Source organism: Aethalodelphis obliquidens, unplaced genomic scaffold (assembly GCF_003676395.1).
Source record: "Aethalodelphis obliquidens isolate GAN/ISIS:26980383/991018 unplaced genomic scaffold, ASM367639v1 scaffold10, whole genome shotgun sequence".
In the NCBI taxonomy this organism is placed as follows: Eukaryota; Metazoa; Chordata; class Mammalia; order Artiodactyla; family Delphinidae; genus Aethalodelphis; species Aethalodelphis obliquidens.
Window position 1 is genome coordinate 27,000,157 of NW_020837954.1, and position 22,758 is coordinate 27,022,914.

Here is a 22,758-nt window from a genome sequence, read left to right on the forward strand (position 1 = left end):
TGAATGGAGGAAGAAGGAGTGAGATAGATAGATACACACACACACACACACACACACACACACACACACACACACACACAATGGAATACTACTCAGCCATAAAAAAGAATGAAAAAATGCATTTGTAGCAACATGGATGGACCTAGAGATTATCATACTAAACAAAGTCAGTCAGAAGGCGAAAGACAAATGCCATATGATATCACTTATATGTGGAATCTAAAATACAACAAAAATGAACATATCTACAAAACAGAAACAGACTCACAGACATGGAGAACAGACTTGTGGTTGCCAAGTGGGGGAAGAGTGTGTGGGAGGGAAGGATTGGGAGTTTGGGATTAACAGGAACAAACTATTATATATAGGATGGATAAACAATAAGGTCCTAGTGTATCGCACAGGGAACTATATTCAATATCCTGTGATAAACCATAATGGAAAAGAATATGAAAAAGAATATATATGTATTACTGAGTCACTTTGCTGTACAGCTAAAATTAACACAACATTGTAAATCAACTATACTTCAATAAAATAATTTTTAACATCTTTATTGGAATATAATTGCTTTAGAATGTTGTGTTGGTCTCTGCTGTATAACAAAGTGAATCAGCTATATGCATATGTATATCACCATATTGCTTCACTCTTGAATCTCCCTCCCACCCTCCTTATCCCACCCTTCTAGGTGGTCACAAATCACTGAGCTGATCTCCCTGTGCAATGCAGCTGCTTCCCACTAGCTATCTATTTTACATTGGTAGTGTATGTAGTCAATGCTACTCTCTTAACTTTGTCCCAGTTTACACTTCCCCCTCCCCGTGTCCTCAAGACCATTCTCTACAGCTCTGTCCTTATTCCTGTCCTGCCCCTAGGTTCATCAGAACCATTTTTTTCCTTAGATTCCATATATGTGTGTTAGCATACAGTATTTGCTTCTCTCTTTCTGACTTACGTCATTCTGTATGACAGACTCTGGGACCATCCACCTCACTACAAATAACTCAATTTCATTTCTTTTTATGGCTGAGTAATATTCCATTGTATATATGTGTCCCATCTTCTTTATCCACTCATCTGTCAATAGACACTTAGGTTGCTTCCACGTACTGGCTATTGTAAATAGTGCTGCAATGAACACTGTGGTACATGACTCTATTTGAATTATGGTTTTCTTGGTATACGCCAAGTAGTGGGATTGCTGGGTCATATGGTAGTTCTATTTTTAGTTTTTTAAGGAACCTCCATACGGTTCTCCATAGTGGCTGCATCAATTTATATTCCCACCAACACTTCAAGAGGGTTCCCTTTTCTCCACACCCTCTCCAGCATTTATTGTTTGTAGATTTTTTTGATGATGTCCACTCTGAGTGGTGTGAGGTGATACCTCATTGTAGTTTTGATTTGCATTTCTCTAATGATTAATGATGTTGAGCATCCTTTCACCTGTTCATTGTCAATCTGTATATCTTCTTTGGAGAAATGTCTATTTAGGTCCACTGCCCATTTTTGGATTGGGTTGTTTTTTTGAAATTGAGCTGCATGAGTTGCATGTATATTTTGAGATTAATCCTGTGTCAGTTGCTTCATTTGCAAATATTTTCTCCCATTATAAGGGCTGTCTTTTCATCTTTTTTGTTTCCTTTGCTGTGCAGAAGCTTTTAAGTTTCATTAGGTGCCATTTGTTTATGTTTGTTTTTATTTTCATTTCTCTAGGAGGTGGGTCAAAAAGGATCTTGCTGTGATTTATGTCATAGAGTGTTCTGCCTATGTTTTCCTCTAAGAGTTTTACAGTGTCTGGCCTTACATTTAGGTTTTTAATCCATTTTGAGTTTATTTTTGTGTATGGTGTTAGGGAGTGTTCTAATGTCATTTTTTACAGGTAGCTGTCCAGTTTTCCCAGCACTACTTATTGAAGAGGCTGTCTTTTCTCCATTGTACACTCTTGCCTCCTTTATGAAAGGTAAGATGACCATATGTGCATTGGTTTATCTCAGGGCTTTCTATCCCGTTCCATTGATCTACATTTCTGTTTTTGTGCCAGTACCATACTGTCTTGATTACTGTAGCTTTGTAGTATAGTTTGAAGTCAGGGAGACTGACTCCTCCAGCTCCGTTTTTATTTCTCAAGATTGTTTTGGGAGAGACCTTCAAGATGGCAGAGGAGTAAGACATGGAGATCACCTTCCTCCCCACAAATACATCACAAATACATCTACATGTGGAACAACTCCTACAGAACATATACTGAATGCTGGTAGAAGACCTCAGACTTCCCAAAAGGCAAGAAACTCCCCATGTACCTGGGCAGGGCAAAAGAAAAAAGAAAACACAGAGACAAAAAAATAGGGACAGGACCTGCACCTCTGGGAGGGAGCTGTGAAGGAGGAAAAGTTTCCACACATTAGGAAGCCCCTTCACAGGCAGAGACAAGTGGTGGGCTGGGGGGAAGCTTCAGGGCCATGGAGGAGAGCACAGCAATATGGGTGCAGAGGGCAAAGCGGAGAGACTTCCACACAGAGGATCGGGCCTACCAGCACTCACCAGCCTGAAAGGCTTGTCTGCTCATCCGCCAAGGTGGGTGGGGGCTAGGAGCAGAGGCTCAGACTTCAGAGTTCAGATCCCAGTAGGAGGACTGGGGTTGGCTTCGTGAACACAGCCTGAAGGGGGCTAGTGCACCACAGCTAGCCCGAAGGGAGTCTGGGGAAAAGTCTAAGAGACAAGAGACCACTGTTCCAACAGAGACCCCCTGGCTCCACGTAATATCAAATGGCAAAAGGTTTCCCAGAGATCTCCATCTCAATGCTAACACCCAGCTCCACTCAACGACCAGCAAGCTGTAGTGCTGGACACCCTATGCCAAACAACTAGCAAGACAGGAACACAATCCCACCCATTAGCAGACAGGCTGCCTAAAATCATAATAAAGTCACAGACACCCCAAAACACACCACTGGACGTGGTCCTGCCCACCAGAAAGACAAGATCCAGCCTCATCCACCAAAACACATGCACTAGTCCCCTCCACCAGGAAGCCTACACAACCCACTGAACCAACCTTAGTCACTAGGGGTAGACACCAAAAACAACGGGATCTACAAATCTGCAGCCTGCGAAAAGGAGACCCCAAACACAGTAAGTTACGCAAAATGAAAAGACAGAGAAACACACAGCAGATGAAGGAGCAAGGTAAAAACCCACCAGGGCAAACAAATGAAGAGGAAACAGGCAGTCTACCTGAAAAAGAATGCAGAATAATGATAGTAAAGGTGATCCAAAGTCTAGGAAATAGAATGGAAAAAATACAAGAAACGTTTAACAAGGACCTAGAAGAACTAAAGAGAAAACAATGAAGAACAACACAATAAATGAAATTAAAAATTCTCTAGAAGGAATCAACAGCAGAATAACTGAGGCAAAGAACAAATAAGTGACCTCAAAGATAAAATAGTGGAAATAATTATTGCAGAGCACGATAAAGAATGAAAAGAATCGAGGACAGTCTCAGAGACCTCTGGGACAATTTTAAATGCACCAACATTCGAATTATAGGGGTGCCAGAAGAAGAAGAGAAAAAGAAAGGGACTGAGAAAATATTTGAAGACATTATACTTGAAAACTTCCATAATATGGGAAAGGAAATAGTTAGTCAAGCCCAGGAAGTGCAGAGAGTCCCATACGAGATAAATTCAAGGAGAAACACACCAAGACACATATCAATCAAATCATCAAAAACTAAATACAAAGAAAAAATATTAAAATCAGCAAGGGAAAAACAACAACTAACATACAAGGGAATCCCCATAAGGTTAATAGCTGATCCTTCAGTAGAAACTCTGCAAGCCAGAAGGGAATGGCAGGACAAATTCAAAGTGATGAAAGGCAAAAACTTACAACCACGATTACTCTACCCAGAAAGGATCTCATTCAGATTCGACAGAGAAATTAAAAACTTTACAGACGAGCAAAAGCTAAGAGAATTCAGCACCACCAAACCAGCTTTACAACAAATGCTAAAGGAACTTCTCTAGGCAGGAAACACAAGAGAAGGAAAACACCTACAATAACAAACCCAAAACAATGAAGAAAACGGGAATAGGAACATACATATCAATAATTACCTTAAGTTTAAATGGATTGAATGCTCCAACCAAAAGACATAGACGGGCTGAATGTATACAAAAACAAGACCCGTATATATGCTGTCTACAAGAGACCCACTTCAGACCTAGGGATACATACAGACTGAAAGTGAGGGGATGGAAAAAGATATTCCATGCAAATGGATACCAAAGGAAAGCTGGAGTAGCAATTCTCATATCAGACAAAATAGACTTTAAAATAAAGACTATTACAAGAAACAAAGAAGGACACTACATAATGATCAAGGGATCAATCCAAGAAGAAGATATAACAATTGTAAATATTTATGCACCCAAAATAGGAGCACCTCAATACATAAGGCAAATGCTAACAGCCATAAAAGGGGAAAGCGACATTAACACAATCATAGTAGGGGACTTTAACAGCCCACTTTCACCCATGGACAGATCATCCAAAATGAAAATAAATAAGGAAACACAAGCTTTAAGTGATACATTAAACAAGATGGACTTGATTGATATTTATAGGACATTCCATCCAAAAACAACAGAATACACTTTCTTCTCAAGGGCTCATGGAACATTCTCCAGGATAGATCATATCTTGCGTCGCAAATCAAGCCTTGGTAAATTTAAGAAAACTGAAATCATATCAGGTATCTTTTCCAACCACAACGCTATGAGACTAGATATCAATTACAGGAAAATATCTGTAAAAAATACAAACACATGGAGGCTAAACAATACACTAAATAACCAAGAGATTACTGAAGAAATCAAAGAGGAAATAAAAAAATACCTAGAAACAAATGCCAGTGAAAAAACGATGACCCAAAACCTATGGGATGCAGCAAAATCAGTTCTATAAGAGGGAAGTATAAAGCAATACCGTCGTACCTCAATAAACAACTCAAATAAACAACCTAAACTTATACCTAAAGCAATCAGAGAAAGAAGAACAAAAAAACCTCAAAGTTAGCAGAAGGAAAGGAATAATAAAGATCAGATCAGAAATAAACAAATAAATGAAGGAAACAATAGCAAAGATCAATAAAAGTAAAAGCTAGTTCTTTGAGAAGATAAACAAAATTGATAACCATTAGCCAGACGCATGAAGAAAAAAAGGGAGAAGACTCAAATCAATAGAATTAGAAGTGAAAATAGAGAAGTAACAACTGACACTGCAGAAATACAAAGGATCATGAGAGATTACTACAAGCAACTATGTGTCAATAAAATGGACAATCTGGAAGAAATGGACACATTCTTAGAAAAAGCACAACCTTCCAAGACCAAACCAGTAAGAAATAGAAAATATAAACAGACCAATCACAAGCACTGAAACTGAGACTGTGATTAAAAATTTTCCAACAAACAAAAGCCCAGGACCAGATGCCTTCACAGGCGAATTCTATCAAACATTTAGAGAACAGCTACACCTGTCCTTCTCAAACTCTTCCAAAATATAGCAGAGGGAGGAACACTCCCAAACTCATTCTATGAGGCCACCATCACCACCAAATCAGAAAAAGACGTCAAAAAGAAAGAAAACTACAGGCCAATACCACTGATGAACAGAGATGAAAAAATCTTCAACAAAGTACTAGCAAACAGAATCCAACAGCACATTAAAAGGATCATACACCATGATCAAGTGCGGTTAATCCCAGGAATGCAAGGATTCTTCAATATACGCATATCAATTAATGTGACACACCATATGAACAAACTGAAGAATAAAAACCATATGATCATCTCAATAGATGCAGAAAAAGCTTTAGAGAAAATTCAACACCTATTTATGATAAAAACCCTCCAGAAAGTAGGCATAGAGGGAACTTACCTCAACATAATAAAGGCCATATATGACAAACCCACAGCCAACATCGTTCTCAATGGTGAAAAACTGAAACCATTTCCTCTAAGATCAGGAACAAGACAAGGTTGTCCACTCTCACCACTATTATTCAACATTGTTTTGGAAGTTTTAGCCACAGCAATCAGAGAAGAAAAAGAAATAAAAGGAATCCAAATCGGAAAAGAAGTAAAGCTGTCACTGTTTGCAGATGACATGATACTATACATAGAGAATCCTAAAATCTACACAAAGACTCATAAATAAAAATATTCTTTACATATAGCAAAAAGAAAAAAGGGAAACAAAAATATTATTTGTTGGCAAATAGTTAAATAAATTATGGTATATTCATCCAATCAAATATAATACAGCTATGATTTTTTGAAGAATATTAATCACATGAAAAAAGGCACCCACTTAATGTTAAATAAAAACAGCAGATACTAACCTAAATACATAGTACTAGCCCAATTACACTAAAATGTACATAGATATGCAATATATCAGTACACAGAAAAACAGTGAAGGAATTACATTAAAGTTCAACAACTCTAAATACAGATTTTTATTTTTTTCTTCCAACTTCTCTGTATTTTTAAAATTCTCTAATTGAATTCTCTATAATTTAGAAAGATATTAATTCTTTCAAAAAAAAACCTAGTAAATGAGTCTTTAGCTCTATATTACATAATTTAAATGTTCAATTCCACTTACCTGTTGTCATAGTTGGACTAAACAGCCCCAGTACTGACACGCTAGAATAGGAGATCAGGTCTTTATGTAATTTCCCACTTAAATATTCTTCTGCTTCTTGGACAGACGTAATATTCACTGGGCATGAAATCCTGTTGCTGGATGAATATTTAACTATATTCAAAATTCATTTTTAAAGATACTTTTCAGCTTGTAAAAAAATAGTAAAATATACTGAACGTAGCATATTCCACAAGACAAGCATCTGACAAAGTAAAGACAATTAAATACTATTCTAAACAAAAAATCAGCCTCATTAAACAAAACTTCTATCTCCCTAAAGGTGATGGAATGTAGTAGATAGGCTCTGCTCATTAGTGTTTCCCCTGTGATCTCAATTCATACCTCCTTAACCTATCCAAAGTGTGTCAAAAAAGTATGTGAATTAGAAGTTTTATAGACCTAATATTTTTAAAATCTTAGGGTGAAGCTGAATACTTACAGCTTGATAAATTTTAGGAGATCTTCAGTTCCTAGCATACCAGTGTAAGATACTGGGTTCTCGCCTTCCCTGTACATCTTTACAACAGGAAATTCAGTAACATTTTGCTTGGCACATACATGAGACCAGTCTGCACAGTTTACTCTAGTAAGCAGCATAGTAGAGGTGCCTAAATAAAAGGAAAATGCACATTTTACAAATGTTAATGTAGAAAACTCATTTGTTTAGAATTGTCAATATTTTTTATATCCCATTCTTTTATTTAATGCTTATTGGAGTATAATGGCTTCACACTAGTGTCAGTTTCTGTTGCACAACAAAGCCAATCAGCCATATGCATACACATGTCCCCATATCTCCTCCCTCGCACCCCTCTAGGTCATCGCAAAGCACCAAGCTGATCTCTCTGTGCTATGTTGCTGCTTCCCACCAGCCAACTATTTTATATCCGGTAGTGTATATATGTCGATGTTACTCTCACTTTGCCCCAGCTTCGCCCTCCCACTCCATGTCCACAAGTCCATTTTCTATGTCTACCTCTTTATTCCTGCCCTGCAACTAGATTCATCAGTACCATTTTGGGGGGGGGGGGGCGGGGGATAGCGAATATAAGCGTTAGCATAGGGTATTTGTTTTTCTCCTTCTTACTTCACTCTGTATGACAGACTCTAGGTCCATCCACCTCACTACAAATAACTCAATTTTGTTCCTTTTTATGGCCAAGTAATATTCCATTGTATACATGAGTCCCATCTTCTTTATCCATTCATCTGTTGATGGACACTTAGGTTGCTTCCATGGCCTGGCTATTGTAAATAGAGCTGCAATGAACACTGTGGTACATGACTCTTTTTGAATTATGGTTTTCTCAGGGGATACGCCCAGTAGTGGGATTGCTGGGTCGTATGGTAGTTCCATGTTTAGTTTTTTAAGGAACCTCCATACTGTTTTCCATAGTGGTTGTATTAATTTACATTCCCACCAACAGTGCAGAAGGGTTCCCTTTTCACCACGCCCTTTCCAGCATTTATTGTTTCTAGATTTTTTGATAATAACCATTCTGACCGGCATGAGGTGATACCTCTTTGTAGTTCTGATTTGCATTTCACTACTAATTAGTGATGTTGAGAATCTTTTCATGTGCCTCTTGGCCATCTGTATGCCTTCCTTGGTGAAATGTCAATTTAGGTCTTCTGCCCATTTTTTAACTGGATTTTTTTTTTTGATATTGAGCTCCATGAGCTGTCTGTATATTTCGGAGATGATCCTTTGTCTGTTGTTTCATTTGCAAATATTTTCTCCCATTCTGAGGGTGGTCTTTTTTTGTCTTGTTTATGGTTTCCTTGGCTGTGCAAAAGCTTTTAAATTTAATTAAGTCCTATTTGTTTATTATTTTTTTTTATTTCTGTTACTCTAGGGGGTGGGAGAAAAAAGATCTTATGTCAAAGAGTGTTTTTCCTCTAAGAGTTTTATAGTGTCTGGTCTTACATTTGAGTCTTTAATCCATTTGGAGTTTATTTTTGTGTATGGTGTTAAGTAGTGTTCTAATTTCATTCTTTCATGTGTAGCTGTCCAGTTTTCCCAGCACTTATTGAAGAGTTTGTCTTTTCTCCATTGTATGTTCTTGCCTCCTTCGTCGTAAATTAAGTGCCCATATGTGCCTGGGTTTATCTCTGGGCATTCTATCCTGTATCATTGATCTATATTTCTGTTTTTGTGCCAGCACTATACTGTCTTCATTACTGTAGCTTTGTGGTATAGTCTGAAGTCAGGGAGCCTGGTTCCTCCAACTCCATTTTTGTTTCTCAAGATTGCTTTGGCTATTCGGGATCTTTTGTGTTTCCATATGAATTGCAACATTTTTTGTTTTAATTCTGTGAAGGATCCCATTGGTAGTTTGATAGGGATTGCATTGAATTTGTAGATTGCTTTGAGGAGTACAGTCATTTTCACAATATTGAATCTTCTACTCTAAGAACATGGTATATTTCTCCATCTGTTTATGTCATCTTTGATTTCTTTCAGCATTGTTTTATACTTTCTGAGTACAAGTCTTTTGCCTCCTTAGGCAGGTCTATTCCTAGGTATTTTATTCTTTTTGTTGCAGTGGTAAATGGGAGTGTTTCCTTAATTTCTCTTTCTGGTTTTTCGTTGTTGGTGTATAGGAATGCCAGAGATTCCTGTGCATTAATTTTGTATCCTGCAACCTTACCAAGTTCATTGATTAGTTCTAGTAGTTTTCTGGTGGCATCTTTAGGATCTTCTATGAATAGTATCATGTCATTGGCAAACAGTGACAGTTTTACTTCTTCTTTTCCAATTTGTATTCCTTTTATTTCTTTTTCTTCTCTGATTGCTGTGGCAAGGACTTCCAAAACTATGTTGAATAACAGTGGCGAGAGTGGACATCCTTGTCTTTTTCCTGATCTTAGTGGAAATGCTTTCAGTTTTTTACCATTGAGTATGATGCTTGCTGTGGGTTTGTCATATATGGCCTTTATTATGTTGAGGTAGGTTCCCTCTATGCCCATTTTCTGGAGAGTTTTATCATAAATCGATGTTGAATTTTGTCAAAAGCTTCTCCTGCATCTATTGAGATAATCATATGGTTTTTATTCCTGAATTTGTTAATGTGGTGTATCACACTGATTGATTTGCATATATTGAAGAATCCTTGCATCCCTGGGATAAATCCCACTTGATCATGGTGTACGATCCTTTTAATGTGCTGTTGGATTCTGTTTGCTAGTATTTTGTTCAGGATTTTTGCATCTATGTTCATCAGTGATATTGGTCTATAATTTTCCTTTTTTTGTGATATCTTTTTCTGGCTTTGGTATCAGAGTGATGTGCTTTGTAGAATGAATTTGGGAGTGTTTCTTCCTCTGCAAATTTTTGGAAGAGTTTGAAAAGGATCGGTGTTAGCTCTTCTCTAAATGTTTGATAGAATTCGCCTGTGAAGCCATCTGGTCCTGGACTTCTGTTTGTTGGAAGATTTTTATTTCTGGTTTCAATTTCATTACTTGTGATAGGTCTGTTTATACTTTTAATTCTTCCTGGTTCCATCTTGGAAAGTTCTGTCCATTTGTCCAAGAATTTGTCCATTTCTTTGTCATTGTCCATTTTATTGGCGTATAGTTGTTTTTAGTAGTTTCTTATAATCCTTTGTATTTCTGAAATGTCAGTTGTGATTTCTCCTTTTACATTTCTAATTTTATTGATTTGAGTCCTCTTCCTTTTTTTCTTGATGAGTCTGGCTAAGGGTTTATCAATTCTGTTATCTTCTCAAAGAACAACCTTTTAGTTTTATTGATCTTTGCTATTGTTGTCTTCGTTTCTATTTCATTTGTTTCTGCTCTGATCTTTATGATTTCTTTCCTTCTACTGACTTTGGGTTTTCTTTGTTCTTCTTTCTCTAGTTGTTTTAAGTGTAGGGTTAGATTGTTTATTTGACAATTTTCTTGTATCTTGAGGTGAGACTGTATTGCTATAAACTTCCCTCTTAGAACTGCTTTTACTGCATCTCATAGGTTTGGGGTCATTGTGATTTCATCAACATTTGTTTCTATGTATTTTTTTTAATTTCTTCTTTGATTTCTTCAGTGATTTCTTGGTTATTTAGTAGTGCACTGTTTAGCCTCCATGTATTTGTGTTTTTTACAGGTTTTTTTCCTGTAATTGATTTCCAATCTCATAGCGTTGTGGTCAGAAAAGTTGCATAATACAATTTCAATTTTCTTAAATTTTCCAAGGCTTGATTTGTGACCCAAGATGTGATCTATCCTGGAGAACGTTCCATGTGCACTTGAGAAGAAAGTGTATTCTGACACTTTTGGGTGAAATGTTCTATAAGTATCAATTAGATCTATCTGGTCTACTGTGTCATTTAAAGTTTGTGATTATTTATTTTCTGTCTGGATGATCTATCCATTGGTGTAAGTAGGGTGTTAAAATCCCCTACTATTATTGTGTTACTGTCAATTTCTCCTTTCATGGTTGTTAGCATTTTCCTTATGTATTGAGGTGCTCCTATGTTGGGTACATAAATATTTCTAATTGTTATATCTTCTTCTTGGATTGATCCTTTGATCATTATGTAGTGTCCCTCCTTATCTCTTATAACAGTCTTCATTTTAAAGTCTATTTTATCTGATATGAGTATTGCTACTCCAGCTTTCTTTTGATTTCCATTTGCATGGAATATCTTTTTCCATCCCTTCACTTTCAGTGTATGTGTCTCTAGGTCTGAAGTGGGTCTCCTGTAGACAGCATATATATGGGTCTTGTTTTTGTATCCATTCAACCAGTCTGTGTCGTTTGGTTGGGGCAGTTAATCCATTTACATTCAAGGCTACTATCGAAATGTATGTTCCTATTACCATTTTCTTAATTGTTTCGGGTTTGTTTTTGTGGGTCTTTTTCTTCTCTTGTGTTTCCCACTTAGAGAAGTTTCTTTAGCATTTATTGTAAAGCTGGCTTGGTGGTACTGAATTCTCTTAGCTTTTGCTTATCTGAAAAGCTTTCGACTTCTCCATCAAATCTGAATGAGATCCTTGCTAGGTAGAGTAATCTTGGTTGTAGGTTTTTCTCTTTCATCACTTTAAGTATATCCTGCCATTCCCTTCTGGCCTGCAGAGTTTCCGCTGAAAAATCAGCTGATAACCTTATGGGGATTCCTTTGTATGTTATTTTTTGTTTTTCCCTTGATGCTATTTTTTTCTTTGAACTTAATTTTTGTTGGTTTAATATATGTATTGGTGTGTTTTTCCTAGAGTTTATCCTGTATGGGACTCTCTGTGCTTCCTGGACTTGACTATTTCCTTTCCCATGTTAGGGAAGTTTTCAACTATAATCTCTTCAAATATTTTCTCAGACCCTTTCTTTTTCTCTTCTTCTTCTGGGACCCCAGTAATTCGAATGTTGGTGCGTCTCGTGTTGTCCCAGAGGTCTCTGAGATTGTCTTCAATTCATTTCAATCTTTTTTCTGCTCCTCACCAGTTATTTCCACCATGTTGTCTTCCAGCTCACTTATTCGTTCTTCTGTCTCCGTTATTCTGTTATTGATTCCTTCTAGTGTATTTTTCATTTCCGTTATTGTGGTGTTCATCTCTGTTGTTTGTTCTTTACTTCTTCTAGATCTTTGTTAAACATTTCTTGTATTTTCTCAATCCATGCCTCCATTCTATTTCCGAGATTCTGGATCATCTTTATTATCATTACTATAAATTGGTGCTGAGATGGGGACCTCCTTGAGACCTCACTCTGATGAATATTCCCTGGGATCTGAGGTTCTCTGTTAGTCCAGTCGTTTTGACTCGGAGTTCCCACTGCAGGAGCTTCGGCCAGACCCCGGGCTTGTGAACCAGGATCCTGCAAGCTGCCGGTTCACTTTGGGGTTCCTCCCATCTCCTTGGGGATCAGAGTCCCCCACCAGCAGCCGGCAGGCGTCCTAGTTGTGGGGAGATGCTATCTCTGCATCTTCCAACCTCACCATCTTGACCCCGCCTCTATATCCCATTCTTATTACAACTTCTCAGCAGCATGAAACACTCCAGCTGAAACACTCTCTTCCCTTGATTTTCTGCACCACCTTCCTCTGTTGGCTCCCATCCCCACCCCTGACTCTCTAGCTGCTCCTTTTTGGTCCCTCTTGCAGGCTCTTCTACCAGTGGAGTCAGGAGTTCCCCTAAGGCTCAGTTTAAGCTGCTTTCTCTTCTTGTTCTACCCTCTCTTCTAGACAATCTCAATAATCATCGACAACCTAATGAATCCTAAATTTATAGCTTTGGCCCAGGCTCATCCTTTAAAGTTCCAGACCAATGTATTCTTACTGCCTTCTCTAGTTCCCTTTGAACAGAAACATCCTCAAACTCAAGATGTCTAAAACAAATATGGTTTCTTTCCTCTGAATAGTGGTGAATGTTGCCATCTTTGTATAACTCGGAAAACAAAGTATCATCTCTTGCTCTTCCCCATTCCTAAACTCCATAGGTCTAATCACATCAATCAGCATGCCCTTCAATTTTACCACCTGAATTTTAAATACCTCTTATATCTGTCCCTCTCTCTTCACTGCCACCATTTATCATTTCTCCTAATTTATCTCCCTGAATTCGATATGTCTCTACACTGAAGCTAGAGATATCTTTTCAAAACTCAAATCTACTTTGCTACCAGCCCACACCCACCAGTTTCTGCAGTCAGGTCTTTTCACCCCTTCAGATCTCTGCACGTGTGACCACTTCAAGGAAGCCTCCTCTGACACCCTGATCTGCATCAGATTCCTATGCTCTTAGAGGACCAAGCTCTTTTCCCTATCTCATCATGTAATTATGTACTCATCTGTGTTGTTGTACAATTAGAGCTCTCTGAGAGTAGGGACTGTGTCTGTTTTCCTTGTCACTGGTTTTCCAGCACCTAGAGTGGTCCTTGAACATGAAACACCTTAAATATGTGTGTGAATAAACTAACACATGGAATTCATTTAGGGCTTCACATACCCATCCTGTCTAAATATTATAATTTATTTATTTAAAATATTATAATTTCTTCTCAGCCCAAGAAAACACATCATAGTGGAATCCCAAAGAGAAATTTCTACTTGTTCTATACTAATACAGTTGACCCTTGAATAACACAGGTTTCAACTGTGCAGGTCCACTTATATGTGGATGTTTTTCAATAGTAAATATTACAGTACTACACATTCCAAGGTTGGATGAATCCATGCATATGGAACCTCAGATATGGCGCAACCATGTATACAGAGGGCCAAATCTGTTATTCTTGGATTTTCTACTGCACGGAGGGTCAACATTCCTAATCCTTGTGTTGTTTAAGTCAACTGTATATGCAAGGCCCTCCAAAATGTGTAACTAATTAGGTGAAGAGATATCAAAAAACAAATGACAAAGCACCACACAACTCAGCTAATGAAAGGAAAGAATAAATTCAAATAAAAGGAAACTTTAATATAATATTAGATCAAAGAAGGAATCTTTGTGTATCAATATAGGTTATATCCTACTTTAAGATGTTATCTACCCATATGACTAAACTTGTGAAATGCAGTATTTTAATATTTTATTGCCAAAAGTTTTAATACTGAAAATTCTTTCTTACATTTTAAATGATCCTAGATTATATCTCATAGATGCAATAACTTACTACCTTAGATTTAGTGTTAGCAATCTGTTTGATAATATAGGCAGGGTCTAGTCTGTCTTATTCACCACTATAAACCTGCTGCCTAGTACAATGTCTGTTACATATTATGTGCCCAATAAAAATTTGTGAAATGTGCCCTGATATTTCTTCGTGAACAAATTTTCAATGTTTACACTAAAGTATATTAATACCTGAATATTATATGTGCATATAAACAAAAATAAATCCTTATTCCTTGTAAAGTTGGATCTACTCTATAAAGTTCTCTTATCCTTTATTTTAATCATTTAGTCAATAAATATCTAGTGGTGCTTGTACTGGTGCTTGTTCAGACAATATCATATTATGTACTGCCACCCAAGGATGGAACATGGTGTTATTACAAATGTAGTTCTTTCCCTTCAATAAGCATCCTCAATGGGTCTACTGCTAAAAATGTTATTATTCCTTTGTCCAAGTTGAAAACTTTGATGTTATCTTTAAAACTGGAAAAAGAATATTGATACATATCATTAAAAGTTATATGGCTATTTATACTGAAGTTATCACATTTTAATTTTCTTTCCTGTAAAATGGTTTCAATACTTAATCATGTTTCAAATGGAAATAGTCTAATATTCTAAGCTGACTGTAGTATTACATTCTACATACTTTATCAATGCAGCAATTCCAAATAGGGGTCTTAATTTAAAAGAAAAACAAAGCAAAACAGACTCTCTTAGCTACAGATACTATGTAATAATAAAAACTTGACATTTGCTGCCACCTTGTGACTGACTATAAAATATTCTCCATCCTCTTCTACTAAGAGATAAAAAGTGGCTTTTTCCCAAATCAACATGAGAGATTACAGGACTAAAGGACCAAAGTATTACAATATTTTCCCAATTTACAAAATTACAGTATAGGCTTCACCATAGACACAAAACACTATTCTTACATATAGTATGCATTTCTATATTAAGCCTCATGAACTTCCAAAACAATCCATTTATCTGATATCTAATTACTAACAGGATTGTTATTCATAAAGAACATACTAATCAAAAAAGGAATCAAGCCCTTGGGTTGGTTATCTGCTTTTTTTTTTTTTTTTTTTTTTGCGGTACGCAGGCCTCTCACTGTTGGGGCCCCTCCCGTTGCGGAGCGCAGGCTCAGTGGCCATGGCTCACGGGCCCAGCTGCTCCGCGGCATGTGGGATCCTCCCGAAACGGGGCACGAACCCGTGTCCCCTGCATCGGCAGGCGGACTCTCAACCACTGCGCCACCAGGGAAGCCCTGGTTATCTGCTTTTTTATTCTACAAACACATACAACCAAGAGTCCTTGCACTGAGGGGTCACATCTTTATTTGGTCATTAACAGAGAAGAAAGTAAGAGAATCTTTTTCCATTTTCATTTGGTATCTAACCAAATGGCCTGGGGAGGGGGGAATAATTCTATTATTCAGGGACATTATCCAATTACTATTTCATTGTGGTTTATATTTTCCCCCTTTTTCTTTCTTCTAATTATTTACCAATAAGGCTGGAAAACCTAAGAGAAGAAACTTAAATCTGTCTATAAATTGCCACCATAAAGGAGAATCTAAAAGAGAATGACAAGATTGCTTTAAAAAAAAAAAAAAGTTAAGGGGCTTCCCTGGTGGTGCAGTGGTTGAGAGTCCGCCTGCCAATGCAGGGGACATGGGTTCGTGCCCCGTTTCGGGAGGATCCCACATGCAACGGAGTAGCTGGGCCCGTGAGCCATGGTCGCTGAGCCTGCGCGTCCAGAGTCTGTGCTCCGCAACGGGAGAGGCCACAACAGTGAGAGGCCCGTGTACCGCAAAAAAAAAAAAAGTTAGGGATCACAGTATCTATAGACTTAATCATCTCTTCACTTGGGGAATGAAATAATCAAAAGTTGGATCAAATGTGGTTGGGAAATGAATGGAAGAGAAATGGTTCAAAAATGATTTTTTATACCTCTGATGTTTTTATTACTGTAGAAGATGTTGCATTTAGGATTGACTTTCTGGAATCAATTTCTTGAGTTCACAAAAGTCCCCAATATATAAGTTGTATACCAGTACACATTTTCCACTAAATAAAACAAAATTTATGAAACTCTACTACATTTGCTTAATCATTTACTCAACAATTATTAAACACCAGATATTCTGTAATGTAATGCAATGCACCAAGTCCAGTGAGCCGAGTATAAGACACACTCTCCACCCATAAGGAACTTACTAAAAAATGAAAGAGCCTGTAAGCTAGTGCCTCAAAACTAAATGGTGGATGCATTCCTGGAGTAGCCAAGAAAAAGCCTATTTAGTCATAATAGCTTTTATTAACAAGAAAAATAGAGTAGAGGAAATCATATTAAAGATACAAAGCATGATATATTCTGTCTTATTCAAGTGATTACAAAACATTATACTTACCTAAGCCAACACTATCTGTCTCTTACTAATGCTAAGAGGCCTCCCTACTCCTCCTTTTTTCTTTGCTGGGATGGTGGCATAGACATTTTGAGTTCATTCCTTGGATTCTTATTTGTCTACCACTGAATCAGGTTTCATAGAATAGTTAAAATAAAAAGATCCTGGCTATTAAAAAATATCCTAACTGTATAGCTTCAAGAACACTGGTATCTTAGTTCCTTCATTAGGATGTGGTCTTATCTATCAAAATTTTATTTAATAGTATTTAGTATATATAGTATTTAGTATATATTTAATAATATTTAACAGTAACTGGCACAGAGTAGGCACTCAATAAATGTTTGCTGAATGACTGAATTCAGCCAAAAAGATTACTGGATTAACTATGTAGCTACAAGACAGTTTTATGAAGACAATCAAAGTGAATGCTTCTGAGAGTTCTGAAACTCATGGTTCATTAACTTATTAACCTTGGAGACACAAACATAATAACCTGAAATTTTACATGGGTTTCTACATCTTTAGCATGACACAGTTATACAAATAGCTATGGCTCAAAATCAGGAAAATAAGCATGCATACCACAGTATACCTTTCAACTTAATTGCCACATCGATGTAGGACTGCAGAAATGCCATGGATACTGCCTGCCCTACGTTAAAATAAAAAATTAAACAGATATTACAATGTACATATCTCTAAAGCAGTGGTCCTCAACCTTTTTGGCACCAGGGACTGGTTTCGTGGAAGACAATTTTTCCACGGACTGGAGGGTAAGGGGATGGTTTCGGGATGATTCAAGCACATTACATTTATTATTATTATTATTACATTGTAATATATAATGAAATAATTATACGACTCACCACAATGCTGACAGGAGTCAGAGCTCAGGCAGTAATGCGAGCAATGGGGAGCGGCTATAAATACAGATGAAGTTTCGCTGGCTTGCCTGCTGCTCACCTCCTGCTGTGTGGCCCGGTTCCTAACAGGCCACAGACCAGTACGCGTCCATGGCCCGGGGGTTGGGGACCCCTGCTCTAAAGCATCCATACTTATATATAACAAACATATAGATTTATGGGGTTTCCCCAAATTGTTATTTATTAGTAAGAAATATCCTAGTACGCAGTAGTCAATATTGTTCAAACATTTAAGAGGGTTTCTACGTTCATACTGCAAGGAGTATACTTGAACAGCTATTGTTTGAGGATAAAAGCAATATAGTGCCTATAAATCTATAATAACTGTTAATCAGTCGTTAGCTTGAATAACAATAATTTTTCTAAATTAGTAAGCTTAACATCTAGTTTAATCATGAACCTTCAATTTGTAAGTCAGATATATATAATCAGGTTTACAACCCCAGAATCAGCTAGAAGTAAATATTTCAAAGTGTGGAACATATGAAAATTATGTCACTTTAAAATGTGCAATAACAGAATGCAAAAATAAAGTCTGCCTACTTTAAATGCCCTAATATGCAATATAGTAGTCACCTCTAAAGGCTCATACTCACAGCCAGCATAGAAAAGCACTATGCTGTCAGAAGCTGTTACTGTCGCATTAAATGTCTCTTCTGTTAGTTCCACTGCGAGTTCCAAAGGTAACTGTCTCTTCCTGTCTCTGTAAACAGTTTCTGCCACTTCATCATCTTGAATATCTAAAATGTTTGAAGAGGAATTAATATAAATATAAATGTATAGTTTAAAAAATTTAAGCTCTTCTCCCAGGCAAGCATGTGAAAATTTGGTATTTTATAAAAACTTTTGAATTCATACAATCTTAATATTTAAAATGCATGATATTTAGAAAACTTTCCAGTTGTCTGGCTTCCTATCTTAAATGACTCTCAGATGCTTCCTGACCCAGAAATTGTCAAGTTTTAGTCAATCCCAAAAGGCGTTAAACTTGTCAAGAAATAATATAAATATTGCTCTTTTTTTTTTTAATATTGCTCTTTTATTTCTAATCAACATATTAATTTATAAGCCAAAAAAGTCCTACCATACATATTTGACAGTGTTTCTTTAGCTTCTACTACATGCCAAGCACTGTGACAGACACTAAGGAAAGTGGTAAACAAAACAGACATAGTCCCTGACCACTTAGAGCCTCTATCTATGGAAAAGTCAGTCAATAAACTGATCACTAAATAAATATATAACTATAAATGTGATCAGTTTAAGAGGAAAGGTAAAATACACAGTGAGAGATTTTAACAGGGAGATTTAGATTGGGAGATCCAAAGTCCACCAGATAACCAATAAAAGGATGTTTTAGGCAAAGGGAAAACACATGCAAAACTCTGAGAAATAAGAGCTAAGCATATTCTAGGTACTGAGGGAAGGCAAATTTGACTAAAACAAGATGGCCTGAAGAAATAACATCAGAAAACTCTAGGCTAGACAGGTAGCTGGATTATAAGAGGCCATATAAGCCAAGAATTTTGAATTTTATTCTAAGTGTATTGAGTTAAGGGTGGATTCTGAATATGTAAAAAACTTTCACTAACCACAATATATAGAAATATTGAATCATTATGGTGTTCAACTAACATGTTACATGTCAATTAAATCTTAAAAAAAAAAAACTTTTCATTAAGATAGACAGATAGACCCATCCACCCACCCATTCATCCATCCATCAAAGTATGTGGTAAAAAAATAAAAAACACATTATGAATTCACAAATATCCTATTGGAATTTATATAGATTGTATGATAACACTGGAGGGACATCTAACTTGATAAGAGAGACAAGCTTCCTAGAAGAGTTGACACAAGATGAACATTAAAAGAAAAATAAAACTTAGGCAGGCAGTAGAGGCATATGGAGTAAAAGGGACAGCATGTACAAAGCAACAGTGGCATGAAAAATCATGATGAAGTTGAAATCTGAACACTGACTCTCTGATATTAAGAATTATTGTTAACTTTGTAGATGTAGTAATAGCATTAATTATGTTAATTTTAAAAGGAGAATCCTTACATTTCTGAAATACACAGGGAAATATTTATGGATGAATTTGTATGTTTGGAATTTGCTGCAAAATAATAAAGGGAGGGCAGTGATTGGAATAGGATTAGCCATAAACTGATGGTGGCTGGGCGAGGCCAGGTAATGGGTACCTGGAGATTTGTTCTACTATGCTGTCTGCTTTATGGTAAGTTTATAATTCTCTGTAACAAGATATTAAAAAGAAAGGAAGGGAGGAAGTGAGAAAGGCAATGCATTCAGAAAACTAAATTATTATTTTCCATATGATTGCTAATACTATAAAATAAAATACTAGGTCTGGATTTCAGTACCCTACTGGCAATTTTTAGCTGTGTAACTCTAGTCAATTATATAACTCTGTGTCTCAATATTCAAACCTGTGAAACATAAGAGTTCGACTATTAATTTTAAGGTACTTTTAAATACCACATTCTATGGCACTAAAAGTTATGCCCTCAATACCAAAATTAATAAAGGCCAATTTTCTCATTTACTGTATTTTTTTTCTTATTATTCCTGTATTTTCATTTTCCTGCCAGTCCATTCTTATTTCCCAATCCATCCTTTCTTCTCTTATCTTGTCCAAACACCTTCTTCTTGCTTCCCCATTCTCTTAATAAGCCACCCTCATTTATAAATTTATAAATTTATAATTTATAAATTTATTTATTCCTCAGCTCAAACTTTCACCAATTCATATATATATATATATATATACACACACTCACTCTCTTTAGCCACACGTTTGTTTTTCTTTTTCATACTCTCCTTTTGGAGACTTCAGTCCATTTAATTCTGATTCATCTTGTGCCCATTTCCTTTGAAGGGCATTTTTCTTTATATTCTGCTCTTACATGGTAACAAACTCTTTCCAAACCCTCATCCATGTCTCATATAAATGGGAATGAAATGAAAATGAGAAGGAAACTGTGTATATGGGCACGCCATCAAACTATATTATGGGTCAGTATGGATTACAAACATAGGAAGTTAAGACCAAAAAAAAAAAAAACCCAAAAAAACAAAACAAAGCAAAAAATTCCACTACAAAGCAAAAAAAGAAAGCTGTTTAAGAAACATGAGAACTGGGCTGAGGAGAGAAGATAGGGGAGAGTTAGAAAAAAAGAGAAGGCAGCACCAGAGGGCAAACTAAAGCCAGAGAATCAGGAAGTAAAACAGGGGACATGGCAACAATGAAATTTTGAAACAGGCAACTACCACTGAGGACAGGAATCTTATTAAATTGACAGATAATTCCTCTGACTCTGAAGAATATATGAACCATGATAGGAATAAAGCAGGGAGCAAGAGAGCAGAACACAGATCTGCCTATACAATGACGATGCTATGGAGAAGAACTCTGGCTTAAATCACGAGCAATTCTAACCTCTGTATATCAGAAAAAAACTAGAGCAGTGCTCAAACCAAGAAGCTGGTCACCAGTAACAGTTAAAGCTCAGAGCCCTTATTAAATGTATAATATAGATGTTGATCCTAATAATAAAGGGACCTCATGAAAACAATATGTAAATTACTTCCATCTTGGGACTCATGATAATAGGACTATATAAAAAGTATTTACGGGACTTCCCTGGTGGCGCAGTGTTTAAGAATCCACCTCCCAGTGCAGGGGACACGGGTTCGAGCCCTGGTCCGGGAAGATCCCACGTGCCGCAGAGCAACTAAGCCCGTGTGCCACAACTACTGAGCCTGCGCTCTAGAGCCTGCGAGCCACAACTACTGAGCCTGCACACCTAGAACCCATGGTCCACAACAAGAGAAGCCACCACAATGAGAAACCCGCACACTGCAACGAAGAGTAGCTCCCGCTCGCTGCAACTAGAGAAAGCCCACGCACAGCAACAAAGACCCAACACAGCCAAAAATAAATAAATAAATAAATAAATTTTTTAAAAAGTATTTACTAAATTGGACTCATGATAATAGTACTATATAAAAATTCAAGTATTTGCTAAATGGGATACAAGAATGCACAAGACGTAATCCCTGCCTTAGAAATTTTATAGACCAATAGAGAGAAGAGTAAATAAGCAATTTCAGAATAGGACTGATGTTATAAAAGAAGTACTAGGAATGATAATGATCATAAGTAAGATTTCAAGTCAGAATGCTCCACATGCCATTTGTGTGACATTGGGCAGATCACTTAACTGAGCTAAAACAGATATTTTCCTCTACAAAACGAAGGTGACCTCAGCTAACTCAGAGGACAGCTATCAAAGTAAATAATGAGTGGGAAATAGCCTTGAAAACTATAGAATACTTCAAAAATGTAAGCAATAAAAAGAAAAATAACATATTAAAAAGAATTATTAAAATGTTATCAAAATTTACTCCCTATACTGCTAACAATTGGATTCATTTACAACTTACAAATACAACTATATTTATCAGAATTTCATATCCTAATAGGAATGATAAAAATAAAATATCATACTGTGGCTCCTGGGTCCTTTTTAAACACGGAGTAGACCAGTAGGGCTGAAAGAACTGATGTGGAGGATAAAGACACACTTGTGGAAAACTAGAAGCCTGACATGTAACAATGAAAGGTATCGCACTAAACAAAACAGAGCATCCTTATATCTTTACACCTCATCAAGTTGCTAAAATGAAATTCAAAATTAATTTCTTCAGGCCTCTTCACATTCTTGAATGTGACAGTTAATTCACTGAAATTTCACTGACCTTAAGGATGCTGGGCATAAATGGGAGGGGAGCATGATCATCAAAAAAACATATTACCCATATCTGGACCTTCAATGTCATTGTCCTCATCTTCGTGCATTTCCTCAATGTGCATACTACTTTCCACACGGGATACGATTAAATCAATATTATTTAACACCAAAAATTCCACTGGCACTCCCTAGAAATACATTAATTTTAAAAGATATGACTAAAATATAACAAAGCATTTTAATACAAAAATGTTTTACTTGTTTGATACTAAAATGAAATGAAACTAAACCTCTGAACCTCAATTT

General features: G+C 36.6%; 1 protein-coding gene across 1 annotated transcript in view; it reads right to left on the reverse strand.

The window, feature by feature from the left end:
- TXNDC16 (thioredoxin domain containing 16) overlaps positions 1-22,758 on the reverse strand; it is a 111,676-nt gene that overhangs the window by 26,686 nt on the left and 62,232 nt on the right. The window contains exons 12-16 of the mRNA XM_027111245.1: positions 22,517-22,640; positions 18,270-18,413; positions 17,343-17,402; positions 7,160-7,328; positions 6,679-6,815 (exon numbers count right to left, since the gene is read on the reverse strand). Coding sequence (XP_026967046.1) covers positions 6,679-6,815; positions 7,160-7,328; positions 17,343-17,402; positions 18,270-18,413; positions 22,517-22,640 — 634 coding nt within the window. The remainder of the gene's footprint in view (positions 1-6,678; positions 6,816-7,159; positions 7,329-17,342; positions 17,403-18,269; positions 18,414-22,516; positions 22,641-22,758) is intronic.